The following is a 23,434-nucleotide window of genomic DNA, read 5'->3' on the forward strand; positions in this document are numbered from 1 at the left end:
TGGGGACCTGGGGCGCCCCTCCACCTCCCACCACCCCCAAGCTCCCGCCCGCCGTCCTGTCTTCTCTGAGCGCCACTGTTGAGTGCACATCACATGCAGATGTTTCCCGGGCCCACTGTCTCCGCTGCTCTGGACAGCACCAAGCTCCCAAAATCAGGCTCATCACTCCCCCGGGAGCGCTGTACAGTAGATAGGTGTTGGAGGAGTCGGTAATGGACCCCATTCTCCTCGTTTAATAGTGTGTCAGAGACAGCACTGAGCCTCCCTCTCTTTCCCACTTCAGCCCCCACAAAGCAAAACAAAAATCAGCCATACGGCCTCGCCTCTCGGCACAGAGCATCTAAAGGTAAAAGTCCCAATCCGAGGTAGAAATGACTGGCCCTTTCCGCCCTGGCCTGGCTCCTGCATCTCCATAACTGCGGGCTAGTCTGCCCTGTGACACTTGAGAACCATGGGGCCTCCTCGTGCAGGCCACCTCTGCTTCATTTAGCAGCTTCAAGAATTCATTCCACAAATGTTTATTGGAAGCAAAACACTTGTGCAAGGCAGGCCAGTCCCTCCCAGGGTACGCTAGGACCCCAAGTGGATGTGAGGGGATCGTTTGCTGTTCCAGCAGTGCCTGTGCTGTCCGCTGTCTAGTCTAGGCCACCACGGTTCCTTCATCCAGGACTTAGTGAGTTGGGTGGATACCTGCATTCCTGGAGGCCAGGAAGAGGTGTCAGCCCTGGAGAGGCAACAGGGAGGGTGGCATCAGGCTCTAGGTGAGCATGGGGTGGGTCTTCAGGACCCTTCCCTGGGTCTTCAGGCAGCTTTTCTCCATTAATGCCGCTTGTGGGCATGGGAAAGGCTAGGGTAAGGAGTGACGAAGAGAGAGGAAGACAGACCAAGATGGGGCGGGGCAAGAAGCAAACTCCAAAGGCGCTGTGTACCTTGCTGTGGCCTCAGGGCTTGGTGGGGAAGCGCAGGCAGGTGAGTTCCCGGCTGCCGCTATGTCTGTCCACAAGGGGCAGGGGGTGCCTCGTGAAGTGCCGGACCATGGCGGCCACGGAGGGGAAGAGCTGGCCGAGAGGCAGGGCATCTGTGAGCCCCGTGACCCTCATGCTGGGAGCAAATTCCTGAGGCAACTGTGGGACTCCGGCAAGGTGGCTTTTGACACTTTTCTAGATGTTTGCCCCATGCAGCTCCACTGCCATTTTGCTGCCTGGTACCAGGCCTCAGGCAGCTTTCCTGCTGCTGCACCCATGGGCACGCCGCTGGCCAGACCCTTATGCCCAAGGCTAGATCAAACTGACTCTAGGGCATGCCTCTGCCCGGGTCCTCCAGCATGGGGAGCTGAGTGGTGGGTGACTGTCTCTAGTTTGCACCCCAGCAAATGCTGGGTGTGACGTAGAGTCCTCAGGGGAGGTTGACAAGATTCTGAAGAATCTGGACACTGCCCTCCTCCCAACTGGGTTCATTAGAGACACAAAGGCCCCCACCTCGGCCCTGTGCAGACTGAGCCCCCCAGAGGGCGGGCCTCTTCCCAGAGTGCCAGGTGTCTGGGAAGGAGTTCAGGGCCCTGGGCTCTGTCATTTCCGCCCACCCCAGAAACACAAAATGCTCTTGGCTGGGCCTTGGGTACTGCTCTGCTGCCCCTCTTTAGGCCCCTGCCTCCTTCCAGCTCCCACCTCCTCATGGTTCCTGCCCTCCCGGCCCAGGGCATAGTGGTGCCCGCCATCCAGCCGCCGGATGGGAATGTTGAAGACCCGGCCTCGGAGAAGCACTGCCAGAGTGAAGGGCTGGGAGCCATGAGGCCCCGAGCTGGGGCGCACGGTGTAGGCCCCGTCCTGTGGAGGAGACCCCAGCCATCAAACTCATCTTCCAATGGCCCTCCCACCGCCCTGACACATGATGGGGCCAGAACCCTCCTGGCTCTCCTGTGCCCCAGTGCTGGGCTGGCCACAGCCTGTGAGCAGAAGGGGTTTCGGAGAAGGCCCGGGCTCCGTGGCTGCCCACCTTTTGTAAGCAGAGCAGGGCACTCTCAACAGCATGGCGGTCACAGTTCCCTGAGTACCAAGGCTGAGCCAGCAGGTCGCCATCCTGTGCATACACACAGCCACTCAGAGATGTGCCAGGGCACTGGATTGGGCATGGGGTGCCGAGGACCCAGGGTGCAGTTATTTGTGTTCCCATCACCTTTCCTCAACTGAGTCCCCGGCAGGCAGAACAAAGAGGCGTCCCTGTCTGGGGCACGGTGGGGTGTTGCACATGTGTGTTCAACATGTGTTCTTGAAGTGGTGCACCCTTCAGCCCAAGAAGACTCCTGGGTGAAGACCCTTGGGCTCTGCTCCCTGAACCTCTCCCCACAGCCTGCTCCCAGCCCCTCCTCACCTCAACAGCTGAGGCGCTCCCAGCGGCGGCTACAGAGGGAAGAGACAATTTCCTTCCTGTTAGAAGAATCAGATTATAGAGCTGAGGTTGCGTGGGGGTGGACAAGGGAGGCTTCTAGGCGACAGGTGCAGGGGTGGGAAGCAGAAGGAGGCGTGTATGGGCCTGAGCCCAAACCCAGGCACCCAGTGCTTCTCCCACTGTCCAGGTCCAGTGCCCTGGCAGGACCCACCAGCCAGGCCTCGTGTGACTTCCAAATGAGGTGTGATCTTGGGGCACAGACTAGGGGCTTCCTGATTTGGCACAGACCCTTGAAAATCCCCAAGGGTCCCCTCAGGCCTGATTTCAGCTGGAGTCAGAGCTTCAGGGACATCCTCAGGAAAGTGAGGCCTGAGGGAGTCTGGCCTGCAGGGCTGGGGGTAGGCCCTGGCAGGACCACCTACATTCATGCGGAAGATGCCTGCAGTCACCTACTTTTTTTTTTTTTTTTTTTTGAGGCGGAGTTTCGCTCTTATTACCCAGGCTGGAGTGCAATGGCGCGATCTCGGCTCACCGCAACCTCCGCCTCCTGGGCTCAGGCAATTCTCCTGCCTCAGCCTCCTGAGTAGCTGGGATTACAGGCACGCGCCACCACGCCCAGCTAATTTTTTTTTGTATTTTCAGTAGAGACGGGGTTTCACCATGTTGACCAGGATGGTCTCGATCTCTTGACCTCGTGATCCACCCGCCTCGGCCTCCCAAAGTGCTGGGATTACAGGCTTGAGCCACCGCGCCTGGCCTACTTTTTTTTTTTTTTTTAAGACTAGTCAAGTGCAGTCATGAGAAGCAGGGAAGGAGTTCCATCTGTAACTGACTGTGAACAATCAGTTGGGATAACTAACTACCTTTGGACTAGCCTGTACTCACCTTTAGAGGTGGCATCCGCTGCGCCCTGGCACACAGGAGGTCTGATCAGAAGAGGCTGGGCCCTGCAGGCCTGCCGCCTGGGCCCCAGGTCCCACCCTGAGTCTCCCTCCCTGCCTCCCTCTCTTCTCCCCTGACCATTAGCCTCTTACATTCCAAGTTTCCTGGGGGGCTGTGGGCCTGTGGGAAGAAAATTGGGGGATAGAGCTCAGGGTCTTTATGTTTTTCAAGAGAAAGAGCCAGTGAATCCAGCATCAAAGCTGCCCCTGCCACCACTGCCAATGGCCCTGGGACAGTGCAAGGAGATTCCATCCGAGGGTCAGGGCTGGGGAAGGCTGAATTGGGGTGCTGTTTCTGTGTAAATTGTGTGCGTGCGTGTGTGTGTGTGTGAGTCTCTCACACACACACGCGCGCACATTCACCTGGTTGGGGCACTTACCTGGGCACCACCGATGCCCTGGGCAGAAGCCCTGAAGGCATCAGGACTTGGGGGCTGAGAGTCTGAGTCAAAGCCAGGACTGAAACAGAGAGGGCAGGCTGGGCTAGGCTGGGCACCAGGCAGGGAACCCACGCTGGCCGGGGCGGGGCGGAGGACAGCTGCAGGGCCTGCTGCTTCTCTGCAGCCTGGACTTCCTGGGAGTGCTTCCAACCAGAGGCAGATGCTGTCCTGGCCACAGCAGCTGGGGAACCCCACCCAACCCATGCTTTAAGTGGGGCACCTCCCTTGCCGGCACAGCATGGGTCAACCTGAACCACAGGCAGAAAAGTGTGATGTCCATGCAGTGACTGAAGGCAAATGCATGTTGTTGGGGGTGGTGAGAGGTGGCAAGGGAAGCAGATGGAGCCAGGAGAGTGTGTCGTGCTGTGGGCAGCTGAGGGCCTCGGGCAGGAGGGGTCTGGAGCTGAGGGAGGGGCTCACCTGGATCAGGCTCACATTCCAAGTAGAGGTTCTCATCAGGTTTTTTTGGAAGGTCTGGTACCTAATGTAGGGAGGGGTATGTGGGACCATGGTTTGCCCAGTCCTGGGGTTTCATTTAGGACTAGCGGTCCTGGGGGAGGAGCCATCAATTTGGAGGCGTGGCAGGCACCCCACTCCTGCCTCACACAGTGACCCTCTTTCTGGGAGCCAGCTTGAATGGTTACAATTTCTCCTCTGCCTGAGAGGGGGCATCCCACAGGCACCTTCCCCTTCAGAGGTGCCCATGGGCCTCAGCTCTCAGAGAGTGTGAGGAGGAGCCCCAGGCAGTACCCTCAGGACAGCTGGCTCACGCCAGCCAGGGGCCTGCGGCTGAGGGGCAGGGGCTCTGCTCTGGGTCTTTTCCCTTGGTTTCAGGGATATTTCCTGGGCCTCCCTAGCCCCCCACTCTACCCCACCCCTGCCAGTCTCCTAACCAGAACCCTGGAATGTGAGGTGGAGATGGAGGGGCTGCTCACCATTCTGGATGATGCACCCTGCTCTGGAAGGAAAAGGAGAGAACCACCTGTCACGCGCAGCAGGGAGAAGAAAGGAATTCAGTGGGACTGAGGCTAGAAGAGCAGTCTCCTTGGGGCGTCTCCGAGGAGGGCGTCTAAGTGTCAGCTTTGAAGCCCCAGGAGAAAGCTTTCCTTATCTCCTGATGATTCTCTGCACAGCCTATGGTGTCACCTGTCCTGACCTCCCAAATGACTTGCCAGGCCTGGCTCCAAATGACTTTGGACTGTTCAAAAAAATCATTAGCAGCCGGGCACAGTGGCCCATGCCTATAATCCCAGCACTTTGGGAGGCCGAGGCGGGTGGATCATTTGAGGTCAGGAGTTCAAGACCAGTCTGGACAGCATGGTGAAACCCCCTCTCTACGCAAATATAAAAATTAACCAGACTGCCGGGCGCGGTGGCTCAAGCCTGTAATCCCAGCACTTTGGGAGGCCGAGGCGGGTGGATCACAAGATCAAGAGATCGAGACCATCCTGGTCAACATGGTGAAACACCGTCTCTACTAAAAATACTAAAAATTATTAGCTGGGCATGGTGGCGCATGCCTGTAATCCCAGCTACTCAGGAGGCTGAGGCAGGAGAATTGCCTGAACCCGGGAGGCAGAGGTTGCGGTGAGCTGAGATCATGCCATTGCACTCCAGCCTGGGAAACAAGAGCGAAACTCCGTCTCAAAAAAAAAAAAAAATTAGCCAGAAATCGCTTGAACCCAGGAGGTGGAGATTGCAGTGAGCCAAGATCACGCCACTGCACTCCAGCCTGGGCAACAGAGTGAGACTCTGATTCAAAAAAAAAAAAAAAAAAAAGGCTGGGCGCGGTGGCTCAAGCCTGTAATCCCAGCACTTTGGGAGGCCGAGGCGGGTGGATCACAAGGTCGAGAGATCGAGACCAACCTGGTCAACATGGTGAAACCCCGTCTCTACTAAAAATACAAAAAATTAGCTGGGCATGGTGGCGCGTGCCTATAATCCCAGCTACTCAGGAGGCTGAGGCAGGAGAATTGCCTGAACCCAGGAGGCGGAGGTTGCAGTGAGCCGAGATCGTGCCATTGCACTCCAGCCTGGGTAACAAGAGCGAAACTCCGTCTCAAAAAAAAAAAAAAAAAAAAAAAAAAAAAAAGCCAAGCAGTCGAGCCAAAAAAAAAATTTTTTTTAATTTTTATTATTTTTAAAATTGTATTTATTTATTTATTTATTTATTTATTTATTTATTTATTTATTTTGAGATGGAGTTTCGCTCTTGTTACCCAGGCTGGAGTGCAATGGCGTGATCTCGGCTCACCGCAACCTCCGCCTCCTGGGTTCAGGCAATTCTCCTGCCTCAGCCTCCTGAGTAGCTGGGATTACAGGCACGTGCCACCATGCCCAGCTAATTTTTTGTATTTTTAGTAGAGACGGGGTTTCACCATGTTGACCAGGATGGTCTCGATCTCTTGACTTCGTGATCCACCTGCCTTGGCCTCCCAAAGTGCTGGGATTACAGGCTTGAGCCACTGCGCCCGGCATTATTTTATTTTATTTTTATTTATTTTTTAAGACAGGGTTTCACCATGTTGGTCAGGCTGGTCTTGAACTCCCGATCTCAGGTGATCCACCCGCCTTGGCCTCTAAAGTGCTTGGATTACAGGTGTGAGCCACCACGCCCAGCCGAGCCAAAAAAAAGTAGACCAGTCTCTGCTTCTGTGTGATCTTAGGCATAGCATTTCATATCCCTGGGCCTCAGTCTCCTCATTTATTTCATTAGGGGCAAGGCCAACTGCCTGTCTACCTTAGAAATCACTAGGTAAAAAGGGGCACAGCCATGTGGGTCTCATACTCTGGTTCTCATACTCTGCCCCTTCATGGCACATCCCTTGGTGCCATGAAGGGGCAGAGTATGAGATCCATGTCAGACAAGCACAGCTCTACCCTGTGGCAGGAGGACTCCCTGTCCCAGGGATGGAGCCACGGAAAGACAGGACATCGCATTACCTCGCCTTCCGAAGACAGGTGCCTGCTTCCCGGTCACCGGCAGGCTCACTCCTTCCTTCAGCTGTGGGTACAATGGGGGCCGGTGAGGGCAGATAGGAGAAGGAAACTGAGGCACCAGTTTCCTTCCAGGAGGACAAGGAAGGGGCGAGATGGGACAGGATGGGACCACTTGCATCTGAGTAGCTTTAAAAGTGTACAAAACAGATGACTTGTCTTTGCTTCTACTCTGTGGCTCTTTGTTTTGTGAATCACTCCTGCTTTTTACAAAAATTCTAGTGAAATGTATGATAAAGGTGGTAGCTTTCAAAATCCAAAAAGTCCCACTGGGATCAAGGTGGGAATGAGAGCTGGCAGTGACTGGCAGCTGAGGTAGGGACTTCTTCAGTCTGGAGGTGGAGAGGGGTCCTCAGGTCCCAGAATCCAGGGAAAGGGCAGCTGAGCCCCTTCCCTCCCCCTCAGGCAGGTGAGAAGGACACCCTGGGTGAAGCTGAGGGGAGGGTGGAAGGACCAGGCCAGGAGTTGGAGGAGTGACTGACAGCGGCAGGGCTCTGGCTTCTCCTGCGTCTGGCATCTGATTTTTCAGGGGCCTCTTGAATGCAAATGTGGGGGTATCTTGCAAATGAGATGCCTCTAAGATTCACTCACTAGGAAATGGCAGCTTGGGGTAGGGTGAGTGAGGAAGGAGGGACTTCTGGGGAGGCCTCTCACCATGGTGGGCTGACGCAGGGGTGGCTTGGATGGACCCAGGGGGCCAGAGTGATCTGGAAAAGATCGCATGTGTTGTGAGTTGGTGGGTTCCTCCCAGGCGGGTTCCCATTTTTCTTCCCCCCCCCGCCCCACCCACCTAGCCTCCATTTCCTCCTCCTTCCCTCGCTCCCCTTGCTCATTGGCTTCCTGACAGCCCGGTCTCCATGGCAACTGGAGGCGGGCAGTTTCCCTGCCTCCACCTGGCCCAGGAGCTGAGCAGTGGGGGTGGGATGCCAGCGGCAGCCAGGGCTCTCCCAGCACCCCCGCCCTTGGCCTGAAGAAGTGTGGGGATCTCAGAAGGGGAATGCCAGGCCCCGGCTGTTGCCTTGGTTACAACACCCCTCCTTTTCCCTTCCCACTCTTCTTCCTCCCTTCCGCCCTCCCTCCCTCCGTTCCTTCATCTCTCTCTCTCTCTGCCCAGCCAAGAGGCCCCATGGCTGCCAGCTGAGGCCTCCCTTGCTGCCTCAGCACAGGCAGGGGAGGAGAGGCGAGGCCTGTGCGCTCTAATCTTGTGGGGACCCTCCTGCCCTGCCCAAGCACCCAGCCTCCCTGCCTCCCACCTCCCAGCCCTCACCCAGGTACAAGGAGTCCTCCTCAGTGCCAGGAAGGTGGGCAGGGGCTAGACTGAGGGGCAGAGCCTCACAGGGGGGAAGCTCATACTTATTTTCCTCCTCGTCCTCCTCCTGGGCCTGGAGGAAAGGATGCTCAGTGAGTGGGAATGGAGGGGAGAGGGTGTCCAGCACAGGCTCTGGCCGCAGCTCCCCCACCCCAGCCTCAGCAGCCAGACTCACCTTGTGTCTCCAGGTCCCTGGGGCAGGCAGAAAGGATGGGCTGGGGGCATCTTCTCTCCAACCTGGGGAGTCTGCACAGACAGGCTAGCCTCACCGCCTCCCTGCCCACTTTTCCCCAAGTATAATAAACCACCTGCCCTTGACAGTGCCGGTGCTTCAGCTCAAAAGAACCACTCATCACAGGCATTTTCAATGCTGCCTCAGGGCCACTGAGGTAGGCATTTTGGAAACAAGGGGCCTTTCCACCTATGCCCATCCCCTGCCTTCTGCACCCCTTGATTCTGGCCAAGATAGATGGGAGAGCTAGGCCCCTGTGACTCAGCAGTGCTGGGCTCTGGGAGGTAGGAGGTGTGCAGAGTCACTGGGGGGACCTGACTTGCAAGGGATCCCCATCTGTTGGGCCCCTCTTGCCCACTGTGTCACTTACCCACACATCTGGGGGGTGGAAGCGGTGGCCCCAGCCTGCAAGCACACTCTAGTCAACTCTGCCCAAGGGACCCTTGAGTTTGTACGAGACACACTGTGTTCTGGGACATTCATATCTATGACAGTGTGACTGACAGAGATCTTGGGACCAGGGCAGCAGAGAAGGAGGCTGGGGGCAGAGCTAGCGCCTGTGGGCGCACAGCTGCATGAGCTAGTGCCCTGGGGAAGCCGGGAGTCGGGGAGCCCTAGGGCTGACTAAGAGATGGAGGCACGTGAATGGTCTCCCTGGGCAGAGAAGGTCCTGGCAGAGCCAGCACGGCTCCTGGGATAGCTGTACCCAGGAGAGGAGGGGTAGAGAGAGACAGGAGGCGGGGGAGAGAGGAGCCCCAGTACTCACTCGGACCTGCTCCCACTGAGCTTGTCCTGGAAAGAGCCAGGGTGGGGAGAAGAGGGGTCAGTGTAGCCTCTCCCTGGCTGAGTCCTGGGCATCCCAGGTGGGCAGGTTGGTGTCCCTGGGGCTGTCCGAGGACCACATCTTACCATGGCAGAGGCAGAGGAGTTTTGCCTCCCTGGAGCCTGGGATCTGCCACAAATGGCCTGGGGACAAGGGCTCCATTGTTCCCATCATTTGCATCTCCTAATCACCAGGAAGATGGGTCTGCTGTGGCCTCCAACCCCAGACCAGCTTCATCCAGGACACTTCCAGGGCCCAGCCCCAGCTCTCTGAGCCTCCCCTAGGTGGGCCATTCCCCACGCTGTGGTCTCCAGCCCCTCTGCCCAACAGCAGGAAGAGCTAAGCTGGATCAGGGTTCTCGGGCTTCCTTCAGCTCTCTGATCAGTGTCGCCTTTCTCACTTCATAGACATTACATTATCTGGCAGATCCAATTAAAAACAGCAGGCTGGGCTTGCAGTTTTCTTAAACCTTTACTACTATTGTCATTTGCTGGTGAGTGGTGACCAATGGTCAGGGAAATGAAGGTGAGGGAAGCACCTAGACAAAGGCTCTCATATTTAGTGAGGCAGCTTCACTTTTCGATGGATGTATTTATCCATTCAGTGGGTATTTATTGAACATCCACTGTCTGCCAGAGACTGTTCCAGGCCCTGAAGATGCCGTAGGAAAACGAAACGGGGAGGCATGACGTGTATTTCCTCATCAGAGTCTCACAATAACCTCATGCTGCAAGTACTAGTTTTATCCCTGCTTTTCAAATGAGGAAACTGAATGGATTAGTCAGCTGGGACTGCCATAACCAAAACCCACAAATGGTGTGCCTTCAGCAACAGAAATGTGATTTTCTCACTGTTCCGGAGCTAGAAGTCCAAGATCAAGGTGCCGTAAGGGTTGGTTTGTGATGCAGCTTCTCTTCCTGGCTTGTAAACAGCTGCTTTTTCTGTGTCCTCACATGGCCTCTTGTCTGTGCACGCACAAAGAGAGGCGGTTCCGGTAACCCTTCTTATGAAGACACCCACACTATCAGATTAGGGCCCCACTCCCATGACCTCATTTATCCTTAATGACCTCCCTAAAGACCCTATCTCTAAATAGTCACATGGGGGGTTAGGATTTTAGCATATGAATTTTAAGGAAACACAATTCAGTCCTAACACCCCGAGGCTCTGAGAAGTGGAATAGCTTTCCTGACGTCATGCAATTAGCAAGTGTTACAGGTGGGATTCAACCCCAGCTCTGTCTGCCCCAGAACCCGTGCCCTAGAGGCTAAACGTCCTGTATCTCTCCAGGATTGGGTCAAGACCCTCCTTTTGCCGGCATGGTGGCTCACGCCTATAATCCCAGCACTTTAGGAGGCTGAGGAGGGTGGATCACCTCAGGGAGTTTGAAACCAGCCTGACCAACAGGGAGAAACCCCATCTCTATTAAAAAAGTTAAAAAGAGCCGCGCGTGGTGGCTCAAGCCTGTAATCCCAGCACTTTGGGAGGCCGAGGCGGGTGGATCACGAGGTCAAGAGATCGAGACCATCCTGGTCAACATGGTGAAACCCCGTCTCTACTATAAATACAAAAAAAAAAAAAAATTAGCTGGGCATGGTGGCGCGTGCCTGTAATCCCAGCTACTCAGGAGGCTGAGGCAGGAGAATTGCCTGAACCCAGGAGGCAGAGGTTGCGGTGAGCCGAGATCGCGCCATTGCACTCCAGCCTGGGTAACAAGAGCGAAACTCTGTCTCAAAAAAAAAAAAAAAAAGTTAAAAAGAAAAAAGACCTTCTTTTCCTACAATGGAATTAGCAATGCTAATTGTGACCTTTCTTAAGGAGCTCATGACTTCCAGGGGCTCTGTTACCTGAGTGAATTTTGGAACCTTGACTTTCTGAGAAGAGTTATGATAAAAAGGAGGGCTGGGGCCTGGTGTCTGACTCTAAGTCAGGGAATGAGGAAATACAGATCACAGTCATGAATGATGATCATGGAGCTTTCCTGTGCTTATGATTTTGGTGGCATCATGGCTGTTGGCACAAAGGACAAACGAAGCCCATGTGCTTGCAGCTTTGGAAGCCACCAGGCTGGGGACACCAGGCAGACACCCAGGGATGGAGAAGAAGACCAGACAATTCCTGGGATCTGCAGGCAAAAGGGCACCCAAGAAAAATAGAAGAGTCATTGGGTAGTTTCACAGGGAGCCATTTGGTACAGAGGGAAAAAGTGAAAAAACACAAAGAACAAATCCTCACCCAGAATTGGTCCTGCTGGGTCTATTCTTTGTGCTCCACTCCCAGCTGACCTTTCTTCCACACTTTGAACCATACGCAGGGGGCAACTTCCCTCACCCAAGGGAACCTCCTTTGGAATCAGGGTCAGTGAGAGGTTCTGGACACCACCCCACTGTAAACTTCAGCCTGAGTGAGTTTCCCAGTCCATGCTGCCCTCACTCCAGCCACCTCCCTGCTCTGTTCAGGGCTTTGCATAGGCAAATGCCAAGGCCTGGGTGAGTGAAAGGGCCCCAGGCACAGGCAGAGGGTGGAGTCCATCCTATCTGGGTGGGGACGCTGGCCTGGGCAGATCTAGGAGAAGGGGAAGGAAAGAGGCCTGCCTCAGTGGCCTTGTCTTGTCACACAGGCAGATTGGGACATCCTATTTATCCCTCTTTGGTACGGAATTGTTCTGTGCACACCATAGGTATTCCCTGGGTATGAATTCCTGGAAGCGGACTTACTAGAAACTCACATTTTGAAGCTTTCATGCCCCGTTGTCTGCAGCACCTGAGTGCCTGTTTTATGATCCTTCCATAGCGCAAAGTGATTCTCCAAATTGTTCAGGTCTTAGCTACTGAGAACGGGCCATGGGCTCAAGTAGTCTAAATCCACCCTATGAAAACACATAGTGGTGTTTAGAAAAAACTCAGATGGATTTTCCCCTGCTCTCACATGCAACAATCAACCCAGAGGAGACTTCTGTGACCAAATGTGGTGGTGGCGGGGTGGACAGTTCTCCCCAGCATCAAGTGAGCAATCAGTTCTGCCACGGACACCAGTGAGATATCCTCCAATTCAATTCCAACACTACCCACCTGGAGACAGAGTCAATCCCACAGGTGGAGGGCTCAGTCCCCAAGACTCCCTGCCACCCCAGATACCAGGCACAAGTCTAGGCCTCCAGGACTTCTGACCAACTGGCTTCAAGCTGGGGTTCCCACAGCCTCCTCTTGGGGTTTGATTAATTTGCTGGAACAACAGCTTACAGAACTCAGTGAAACATTTACTTAGGTTTACTGATTTATTATGAAGGATATTGCAAAGGATACAGATGAAGAGATGAGTAGGGCAGGAATAGAGGGAAACGATGTGGAGGCTCCATGCCCTCCCTGGGCACACCACCCTCCAGGAGCCTCCACGTGGCCAGCTATCAGGAAGCTTTTTGAACCAGTCCATTGGGTTTTTTAATTTTTAAATTATATATATATATTTAAAGACGGGGTTTCACCATGTTGGTCAGGCTGGTCTTGAACTCTCGACCTCAGGTGATCCTCCTGCCTTGGCCTCCAAAGTGCTTGGATTACAGGAGTGAGCCACCACGCCCAGCCCCATTTGGGTTTTTATGGAAAATTCATGACCACAGCATTCTTTCCCGCAGAGTATGGGGTAGGACCCTCTCTGGAATTAGGGTTCCCAAATCAGAAAGGTGGAGGAAGATCAGAGTCCTGCTTTGGGTGGTTGAAAGGAGGACAGGAGAAGGCCAGAGAGAGTCTGTTTCCCGAGGCTTAACAGCTAACATCCTGACAAAAGCCTCTAAATGCCTGGCACGGTGGCTCACGCCTGTAATCCCAGCACTTTGGGAGGGTGAGGAGGGCAGATCATGAGGTCAGGAGTTTGAGACCAGCCTGGCCAAAATGGTGAAACCCTGTCTCTACTAAAAATACAAAAATCAGCTGGGCATGGTGGTGTCCACCTGTAGTCCCAGCTACTCAGGAGGCTGAGGCAGGAGAATAGCTTGAACCCAGGAGGCAGAGGTTGCAGTGAGCTGAGATCGTGCCATTGCACTCCAACCTGGGCAACAAAGTGAGACTCTGTCTCAAAAAAAAAAAAAAAAAAAAAAAAAATTGCCAAGTCTGGTGGCATGCACGTGTAGTCCCAGCTACTTGGGAGGCTGAGGAGGGATAATCGCCTGAACCTGCAAGGCAGAGGTTGCAGTGAGCCAAGACTGCGCCATTGCACTCCAGCCTGGGGGACAGAGAGAGACTCCGTCTCAAAAATAAAAAATTTAAAAAGCCTCTAAACAGGGCTATGGGAGTTATAAGCCTGGAACCGTGAACGAAAACCTACAAATAGAATAAATACTCGAGGTCATTGTTGCCAGCAGACATCAGCAGACACCGTCAGAAGATGGTGAAGTATAGTCGGGACCTGGGGTGTGAGTGAAGTGGATTCATTGTGAGAAGGATGGGGGTGGCTCTGAAGACCTGCAGGGGGACAGGTAGGCAGGCCGTGGTCAGAGGTCTCAGAGGTGGATCTGAAGCAGGCATCAAGAGGAACACACCCTGGGAGGATGGTGACAGCCAAATCCTGTTTCCAGAGGCTTAGGGGGCTGAGCCCTTAGTGCCACCATCCAGGGCCCAAATCAGTGGCACTGGCAAACAGTGGTGTCAGCGCCCAGGGTGGCTCTGGCAGGCTGGCTTGGCTGTGACCTTTGGGACATTATTCCTGGCTGTCTGGCCCTGCTGGAGATGCTGTGAGCTACAGAATAGTTTTAATAAATTATTTTCTAGCCAGGTCTATTTCTCTTACTTTCAGTAAGAACTTTAATCTGGCTGGGCATGGTGGCTCACGCCTGTAATCCCAGCAGTTTGGAAGGCTGAGATGGGTGGATCACCTGAGGTCAGGAGTTCAAGACCAGCCTGGCAAATATGGTAAAACCCTGTCTCTACTAAAAAAACCAAAAAACTACTGTGGGTCAAGATGGCCAGAAGGACACCTATGTTAATTCTAGCTAAATAATTATAAGCTTGCTTGGCTCAGAGTACACTGAAGTTTATACACCAAACTAAACTATATTATTGGTGCAGCTAATTAGAAATCAAGGGGTAACAGGAGGCCTAAGGTGAAGACCATCCGAGAGCACAGTAACACCTGGGAACACGTGGGGGTGGTTGCAGAGCAGGGAATACTGCTGTGGTCCCACTAATGTCTTCTCAACATGGAGTCTGCATGAGGGCCTCTTAAAGAGGGCTTATGCAAAGATCTCTGAGGAGGGAGGCGACCTCTGCTCACAAGATCTGGGAGGATCTTTGCTGATGGGAGCTGGCAAGGAGGAGAAAAGCCTTGCAAGGCAGAGATCACAGAACAGAATGCCTCAGGCTCTGCCTAGGTTCTGGGAATATGGAGTGATTTGAATTGCTCTACGTCCTCAATGCTTGGGAGATAAAAGCCCCTTGATACGTTGGGTGTTGGGTATGGTCAGACCCTGTGGCTCCTCATCCATGCAACTGCACTCTGATAACAATCAGTGGTAAACTCAGAGTACTAGTTTAGCATGTCTTAGGAGGATCTCAAGTGCTCTCCAACCAGCTATCTTACCTACTCCTTCACCCTCCCCTTCCATGCCCATAAAATCAATGAGATTATACACATAATAAAAGTGTTTGGAACCCAGAGCTCAGGGCCAACACGTTTTTCCCATGCTTGTGTTGGTCCCCTGGACCCATGCTGTAAATTCTATTCTTGTGTCTCTGTCTTTATTTCCGCTTCTCAATCCCTCGTCACTGCAGGGACTCAGGGCATCCACGTATGGAGTTGGGCTGGTTTCCAACAACTAGCTGGGAATTGTGGCAGGTGCCTATAATCCTAGCTACTCAGGGGCTGAGGCAGGAGATTCACTTGAACCTGGGAGGTGGAGGTTGCAATATGGCTGAGATCGCACCATTACACTCAAGCCTCGGCAATAAGAGTGAAACTCTGGGGCCGGGCGCGGTGGCTCAAGCCGGTAATCCCAGCACTTTGGGAGGCCGAGGCGAGTGGATCACAAGGTCAAGAGATCGAGATCATCCTGGTCAATATGGTGAAACCCCGTCTCTACTAAAAAATACAAAAAATTAGCTGGGCATGGTGGCGCGTGCCTGTAATCCCAACTACTCAGGAGGCTGAGGCAGGAGAACTGCCTGAACCCAGGAGGCGGAGGTTGCGGTGAGCCGAGATCGCGCCATTGCACTCCAGCCTGTGTAACAAGAGCGAAACTCCGTCTCAAAAAAAAAAAAAAAAAAAAAAAAAAAAAAAAAAAGAGTGAAACTCTGCCTCAAAAGCAAAACAACAACAAAAAAACCCTTTAATCTGGAGATGAAACCTCAGAGTCAGTGGGATCACCAAATGAATGCCAAGAAACCCAAACAGTGAGCCCAGGTATGTGTGTGCCTCCTAGGAAGGCGGAACCAGATAGAACTAAGTCTCATGGCATTATACTTGCATACTCTTGGGACTATTTATTTATTTATTTTGAGATGGACTCTTGCTCCATCGCCCAGGCTGGAGTGCAATGGTGCCATCTCGGCTCACTGCAACCTCTGCCTCCCAGGTTCAAGCAATTCTTCTGTCTCAGCCTCCTGAGTAGATGGGATTACAGACGCGCATCACCATGCCTGGCTACTTTTTGTATTTTCAGTAGAGACGGGGTTTTACTATGTTGGCCAGGCTGGTCTCAAACTCGTAACCTCAGGTGATCTACCCACCTTGGCCTCCCAAAGTGCCGGGATTACAGGCGTGAGCCACCATGTCTGGCTGGGTCTGTTTATTTTTAGAGATAGAGTCTCACCTTGTCACCCAGGATGGAGTGCAGTGGCATGACCATAGATCACTGCAGTCTTAAACTCCTGCCTCAAGTTTAGGTTAGGACTTAAGTCATCCTCCAGCCTCAGCCTCCCAAGTAGCCAGGACTATATGCTCACACCACCAGGCCCAGCTAAATTTTTTTTTTTCTAAGATGGAGTCTCACTCTGTTGCCAGGCTGGAAGTGCAGTGGAGTGATCTTGGCTCACTGCAATCTCTGCCTCCTGGGTTCGAATGATTCTCCTGCCTCAGCCTCCTGAGTAGCTGGGACGGCAGGCGAATGCCACCACGCCCAGCTAATATTTTTTGTATTTTTAGTAGAGACGGAGTTTCACCATGTTGGCCAGGATGGTCTCGATCTCTTGACCTTGTGATCTGCCTGCCTTGGCCTCCCAAAGTGCTGGGATCACAGGCATGGGCCACCTCGCTCAGCTGGCCCAGCGAATTTGAAAACATTTTTTGTAGACATAGGGTCTTGCTATGTGGCCCAGGTGGTCTCAAATTCCTGGCCTCAAATGATCTTCCTGCCTCAGCCTCCCACGTGTTGGGACTACAGATGTGACCTACTGTGCCCAATGATGAAATATTTTTATAATTTAAAAAAAATCAATCATTACAGAAAGAAAGAAAAAGAAGGGAGGAAGGGAAAGAGGCGGGGAAATGTGACCTGGACTTCAAATGTGAGGAAGCACTAGGAGGCAGAGGCACTCGGAGCAGGGAGATCCAGGGAGCAGAAGGCCAGGCCAATGGGAGATTACGTGCGGGCCACCACGGGAAAGCCAGGTTTCCCTTCGCGAGGGGAGTAGAAGAGTTGCTGATAACACAAGGATTCCTCTCCCAGTGGAATGGGAACCCACAAAGACAAGTGAAGTGTAGGTGGGGTAGAGAAGGAAGAACTTTCTGAACACGAGGTTAGGGCTAAGCGTGTGGAGAGAGACCTGGAGCTGAGGACATAGCGGGCCGTGGTGGGGTAGGGAGCTGCAAGTGGAGAAGGAAGCCCACGAGGGTAGGGGGCCTGGAGTCCTCAGGACATTTTTGCCAATGCAGGTGCTCAGGTTAGAGGCCCAGGAGTTCCTGGTGGAAGGCTCTGCAGCCACCTGAATTCTATCTGTGGTTGGGTTCAAGCTGAAGCTGGGGCAATCCCAGGGGAAAGTGGTTTGCAGTGGGAGGAACGGTGGTGTCCTGGACCAACGGATGATGGGGCTGGCTGAGCACAAGCTGGCTGAGTCCCCTCTTCCTCCCGTGCCTGCTGCCGTCATAGGCCTGCTGACTCAGCTGACTCTGGGGACAGCTGTGATGGGCGATGAAGGGCTGACAGAGTGAGGGACAGATGGCTCCCTAAAAGAGGCCCCTGCCTCATCCCTCCCTGGTGCACAATCATTTCTTGCCACAGCTTCAGAGCTTTGTGAGAGACCCTCTCTCTGTCTCCCCTGGGAGAAGGCAGAAAGTCTGGTGTGTAGTTTGTTGTCCAGGCACGGTGGCTCACCCCTGTGATCCCAGCACTATGGCAGGCCGAGGTGGGTGGATCATCTGAGGTCAGAAGTTCAAGACCAGCCTGGCCAACAGGGAGAAACCCTGTCTCTACTGAAAAATACAAAAAACTAGCCAGGCATTGTGGTGGGTGCCTGTAATCCAGCTACTCAGGAGGACCAGCCCGGCCAACATTTAATAATCCCTCTCTACTAAATATACAAAAAGTTAACTGGTTGTGGTAGCATACACTTATCATCCCAGTAACATGGGAGACTGAAACAGAAGAATCACTTGAATGTGGGAGGTGGAGGTTGTAGTGAGCCGAGGTTGTGCTATTATTGCACTCCAGCCTGGGCAACACGGTAAGACTTCATCTCAAAAAACAAACAAACAAACAAACAAACAAAAAAACAGGTGGGTGTGGTGGCTCACACCTGTAATCCCAACACTTTGGGAGGCCAAGGCGGGTGGATCACCAGAGGTCAGGAGTTCGAGACCAGCCTGGCCAACATGGCAAAACCCCGTCTCTACTAAAAATACAAAAATTAGCCAGGCGTGGTGGCGGGTGCCTGTAATCCCAGTTACTAGAGAGGCTGAAGCAGGAGAATTGCTTGAACTTGGGAGATGGAGGTTGCAGTGAGCCAAGATCCCTCCATTGCACTCCAGTCTGGGCGACAAGAGCAAAACATTGCCTGAGAAAACAAAACAAAACAAAACAAACAAACAAAAAAGTCTGGTGTGTAGTTTGTCTCTGTTTTCCCAGAGGGTATTCCACTAGCTCTGCTCAGGTTCTCCAAGGGTTAGGCCCAGGCTGAGAGCTGAGGTCAGCTTTCGCCAGACTTTAGGGTACAGCGTCCAGCCAGCAGCACCTTCTTATCTTCCCTTTGTCCCCCCAAGGTGGTGTGCCTCTGTCCCACTCACCTGTCCTGCCCTGCCCTGTTCCAGAACCTTTGTTCACAGTAGCTCTGGTTGTGTCACGGCTCTGCCTAAAACCCTTAAGTGACTCCTCATGGCTCCTTGAACAGAGATCAAACGCTTCTTGCTGCCTGGAAAGATCAGGCCATCCTACCTCCATAGCCCCAGTCCCTCCACTGATGCCCAAGGACTCTCTCACACTCACCTTCTCTCTGCTCTTCCAAAGTGACAGGTCCAGGCGGACCATTCGGCATCCTGTTGACTTAAGGAAATTTTAGTGGAATTTCTAGATATTTACTCAATCCTTAAAGAATATGACAAAGAGAGAAGGCACTCGTTTCAATTTTTTAAATTTTAAAACAGATATAGGATTTCACTATATTGTCCAGGCTGGTCCTGAACTTCTGGGCTCAAGCAATCCACCTGCCTCAGTCTCCCAAAGTGCTAGGACTAGAGACGTGAGCCACTGCACTTGGCCAAGAGGGCATTTTTTGTTTTTTGTTTTTCTGAGATGGAGTTTCACTCTTGTTGCCCAGGCTGGAGTCCAATGGCCTCATCTCAGCTCACTGTAACTTCCACCTCCCGGGTTCAAGTGATCCTCCTGCCTCAGCCTCCCAAGTAACTGGAATTACAGGCATTCACCACCATGTCTGGCTAATTTTGTATTTTTAGTAGAGACGGGGTTTCTCCATGTTGGTCAGGCTGGTCTCAAACTCCTGACCTCAGATGATCTGCCCATCTCAGCCTCCCAAAGTGCTGGGATTACAGGCATAAACCATCCCATCTGGCCAAGGGCATTCTTAATAGCAGCAAAACAGTACAAAGAAAAAAAAAACTAAAGAAAAAAGGACTCTTGAAATGTATATCATACTTCAAAAAACGTTATCCCCAAAATGCCAATACCCTCTTCACAGATGCCTGTAATCCCAGCTACTTGGGAGGCTCTGTCTCCCAGAGCCCAGCCCTCTCACCGCCACCTCAGCTCTTTATCCTGCACTCAGCCACAGCCTCTTTTTTTTTTTTTTTTTTTTTTTGGAGAGACAGTCTCGCTCTGTTGCACAGGCTGGAGTGCAGTGGCACAATCTTGCTCGGCTCGCTGCAACCTCTGCCTCCTAGGTTCAATAGATTCTTCTGCCTCAGCCTCCTGAGTAGCTGGGATTACAGGCAACTGCCACCACGCCCGGCTAATTTTTGTACTTTTAGTAGAGACAGGGTTTCGCCATGTTGGCCGGGCTAGTCTTGAACTCCTGACCTCAGGTGATCTGCCTGCCTCGGCCTTCCAAAGTGCTGGGATTACAGGTGTGAGCCACCGCATCGGCCACCACAGCCTCTTTAGCTGTCTTTCAGCTTGATCCAGTCATCTGCTGCCCAGATTCTGCCCCCAAAAGAGCCCAGGAGGTGACCAAGTGCACAGGAAACTCTGGTGAGGTTGGGTGTTGGGAGGAGCTGTTGCAAACAGTGTGACATGGCTTCTCTCCACCCTTTCTGATCTTCACCAGGCCCTTCTTATCTGGAGTGTACACTTGTTATTCCTCCTCTGCAACATCCTGGCCCCTTTCCTCCCTCCTCCTGCAGGCCCCATTTTAGGTGATCCTCCCTCAGCAGCGAGGGTCTCAGATCAGGGCAGTCCCCTACCCCACTCTCTGAGGTCTCACCATAATTAAATCTACAGGTTTATTTCACTAGACTGTAAACTCCCACACTCGACTGCACGCTATGTAAATGGGCAGCCACTCCGTCTGTTAGGTTCACGGCCAAATTCCAAGCCTGGCACACAGCAGGCTCTCAATCAATATTTGTTGTAGCTGCTATTCAAATCTTATTCATTCTTTACAGGTTGCGCAAAGCCTGCCTCTCTGCAAACATCTTTGGTCTCTCTTCTCTGGAAGGCTCTTTTCCTGTCCATATGTCATGGACTACCAGGCCTAGGCTGAGGCACAACGCCCTGAGGCCCCAGCTGTGTTTACCTGCTGAAAACAACTCCTTTTTCCCCAGTGCAGATGATCAACAAGGACTGTCTTCTCTGGATATCTCTGACCGACCTTCCCCACCCCACTGGGTCCTTTCCTCTATTGGCTTTCCTGAGGGGGTGGGGCGTCCGTTCCTTCCCCACCTTTTCCCTCTCCCACCAAATGTAGCATGGCCCTGCCTGAGAGGCTTTCTTCTTCAGCACAGAGCCTGGGAGCCAAGCTTCTCCTGTGCCTGCTGCTTCCTTGTTCCTTTCTCCCAGGACTGGGAATGGGAGAGGGTTTGGAAAACCAGCGGGCCTTCTACCCTCCGCGTTAGGAGAGACTGGGCTCGGTGGCTCTCGGATGTCTCCATCCCCATCTCCTTCCTTGATGGGCCTGGAGGGCCCTGAGATCACCCTTCCTCCCTTTTACCAACAGAAAAGCTGAGGCCAAAGAGGAATGGATGCTGGCCAAGGTCATCTGATGTACAAAGACCCAAAGCCACCGACCCTCACCCTGTCCCAGGCCACTATGGGGACCTGAGCAGTCGTTCCAAGGGAGAGGGCGACCCCTGGTGGTGAGGATGAGCATGGCAGCCTACCGCTCATTTCCTGAGCCCAGAGGCTGATGGTGGAAGGGGCGTTGCCTAGAGGACCACCGACCCAGGCTTTAGTTATCAGGAAGGTAAAATAAAGGAATAGCTGGCCGGGCGTGGTGGCTCACGCCTGTAATCCAAGCACTTTGGAGGCCAAGGCGGGTGGATCACCTGCGGTGGGAATTCAAGACTAGCCTGACCAACATGGTGAAACCCCGTCTCATCTCTAATAAAAAATAATAATAATAAAGAAAAAAAAAAATAAAGAAATGGCCCATAAAGCAAAAGAACCCAACTTTTCTCGGGCTTTGCCTTTCCTTAACCACATTCCCTGTAATGACCTAACTTTAACTGCACCCTGCTGGTTGCTGGTTGGATCTTCAGGGAGCAGGGATGGGTATTAAATGGTTTTTGGCACATTGCACGTCCCATGGGCCATTACTGACTTGGGGGTCTGGTGCTAAGCCCTGAAATGCAGAAGCTCACATTCTGATAATAAGATTTCTAATAATAAGAGGTTGGACTCTAGGCTGGGCACGGTGGCTCACGTCTGTAATCCCAGCACTTTGGGAGGCCAAGGCAGGTTGATTGCCTGAGGTCAAGAGTTTGAGACCAGCCTGGCCAACATGGTGAAACCCTGTTTCTACTAAAAATACAAAAATTTGCCGGGCGTGGTGGTGTGTGCCTGTAATCCCAGCTACTTGGGAGGCTGAGGCAGAATTGCTTTAGCTCGGGACGCAGAGGTTGCAGTGGACAGAGATTGCGCCACTGTACTCCAGCCTGGGCAACAGATTGAGACTCCATCTCAAAAATAAAAAAGAAAGGCCGGGCGCGGTGGCTCAAGCCTGTAATCCCAGCACTTTGGGAGGCCAAGGCGGGTGGATCACGAGGTCGAGAGATCGAGACCATCCTGGTCAACATGGTGAAACCCCGTCTCTACTAAAAATACAAAAAAAAAAAAAAAACTAGCTGGGCGTGGTGGCGCGTGCCTGTAATCCCAGCTACTTAGGAGGCTGAGGCAGGAGAATTGCCTGAGCCCAGGAGGCGGAAGTTGCGGTGAGCCGATATCCCGCCATTGCACTCCAGCCTGGGTAACAAGAGCGAAACTCCGTCTCAAAAAATAAATAAATAAATAAATAAAATAAATAAAATAAATTAAAAAAAAATAAAAAAGAAAGAAGGGGGGAGAGAGAAAGGGGGAGGGGAGAGAGAGAGAGAGAGAGAGAGAATGGGTTCTTATTAAAGAGTCCAGGGACTGAGCCAATAGCTGTCTCCAAGTTTCTATGGTACCTATCTCTCGTCTTTAGGGGTAGAAGGGCTACTCAACAAAAGGTTGGTTGTCTTAACAGAAACACTCACAAAACCAAGCCTTTGAGAACTTCCCAGGCAGAAATGGGCATGCTTAGAGACCACTCGACCAGTTAACATGAAACCCACATTTGCTACCAAAAGAATTTGCACAGTCTACTTTGAATATCCCTTCTAGAGCTGTTTCTAGGTGTTTAGAGATTAAATGAAATATTTCTATGAAGTAGCTCGCCTCGACCTAACTAAGCAAGAATGAAATTTCACTGACATACAGGGTCATGCGAAACCTTCATTGACTAGGTATTCTCCTCCTTCCTTGATGATCCAAGATGTAGCAATGTATGCCTAGATCAGAAGTGTAAAAGCTGAAAATGGAGTTGGAGACAGGAAGTCCAGTGTGTTGCTGGCCACTGTGGTGTCACTGCTCCCGATACACGTGTAACCTGAGTCCCCTGCTTGGGAGCCAGAAATCAGCTGAGAAGAGGCCTCTGGAAAGAGGCTGCCCAGGCCCCAGAGGGTGGATGAAGTAGGGCCTCGGCACAGCTCATCCCACCGAGCAGGCGGACCCTGAGTTCCTGGTTTGCACTGAAGGGTCTGGGTAAGTCCCTTCTGTAGCGTCTCAGAAGCTCCTTGGGTAACCTGGGAAGTTAGGAAAAGAGTTCAGACATTTGACCCTGAGGTGTGAGAAGAGTGCTTTGAGAGAGAGGATGCTGAATGCGAGTGCCCTGGTTATTACCTCCTGGCAGCCTCCTAACCTTCACCTTGATTCTGCCATGTAAAATTAATACCTGGGAGCTAGACGCCAACGACGGTCAGATACCGTGGCCTGAAAACCCTGGGACCTACATGTCGGACTTGGGAGGACCCAGGCCTTCCTTGGGCTTCTCCAGGAGTCCTGCAGGCCACACAGGGACCCTAACAGACTTAGTTCAGCCTTAGGGTCTGTGCTGCTCCTCCTCCAGGAATGCGAGTTTGCTCTGGGCAATGGAGGATGGGTTCAGGAGGTCACTCTGCGTACCTACCAGACTGTGAGCCCAACCCCCCACCCACCATCCTCTTCTCACAACGGCCCCAACCTTGTAGGGAGGGCAGTGTGGGGCTCAGGTTCGCAGAGAAGGAGGGGTCGGACCAGCGACTCCAGGATAGAGCGGCGCGTGCACGGGAGGGGAGCTGGATTTGCGAGGACAGAAGGGCATCTCCTTCCCAGCACGGGAGCCCCCTGCTAGCGAACCGGATCCCACCCGGCCT

The 23,434-nt window shown here is 52.9% G+C and overlaps 1 protein-coding gene across 3 annotated transcripts; it reads right to left on the reverse strand.

The window, feature by feature from the left end:
• Positions 1-638: 638 nt before the first annotated feature.
• Positions 639-9,216, reverse strand: SH2D6 (SH2 domain containing 6). Of its 3 annotated transcripts, none has more exons than XM_039460723.2 (16): positions 9,074-9,216; positions 8,678-8,712; positions 8,251-8,321; positions 8,034-8,148; positions 7,421-7,473; positions 6,713-6,773; positions 4,705-4,727; positions 4,190-4,250; positions 3,710-3,788; positions 3,423-3,450; positions 3,274-3,298; positions 2,371-2,426; positions 1,996-2,079; positions 1,668-1,826; positions 930-1,058; positions 639-724 (listed from the first exon to the last, which is right to left on the reverse strand). In XM_039460723.2, exons 1-15 carry the CDS (start codon positions 9,163-9,165, stop codon positions 942-944), a joined length of 1,059 nt encoding a protein of 352 aa, XP_039316657.2. In that variant the 5' UTR covers positions 9,166-9,216; the 3' UTR covers positions 639-724; positions 930-941. The 3 variants fall into 3 exon arrangements, with proteins under 3 accessions (XP_039316657.2, XP_074253618.1, XP_074253633.1); XM_074397517.1 differs by having other exon boundaries at positions 4,705-4,751; XM_074397532.1 differs by lacking the exon at positions 1,996-2,079 and having other exon boundaries at positions 4,705-4,751.
• Positions 9,217-23,434: the final 14,218 nt, after the last annotated feature.

The sequence above is a fragment of the Saimiri boliviensis genome, chromosome 1 (genome assembly GCF_048565385.1).
Source record: "Saimiri boliviensis isolate mSaiBol1 chromosome 1, mSaiBol1.pri, whole genome shotgun sequence".
In the NCBI taxonomy this organism is placed as follows: Eukaryota; Metazoa; Chordata; class Mammalia; order Primates; family Cebidae; genus Saimiri; species Saimiri boliviensis.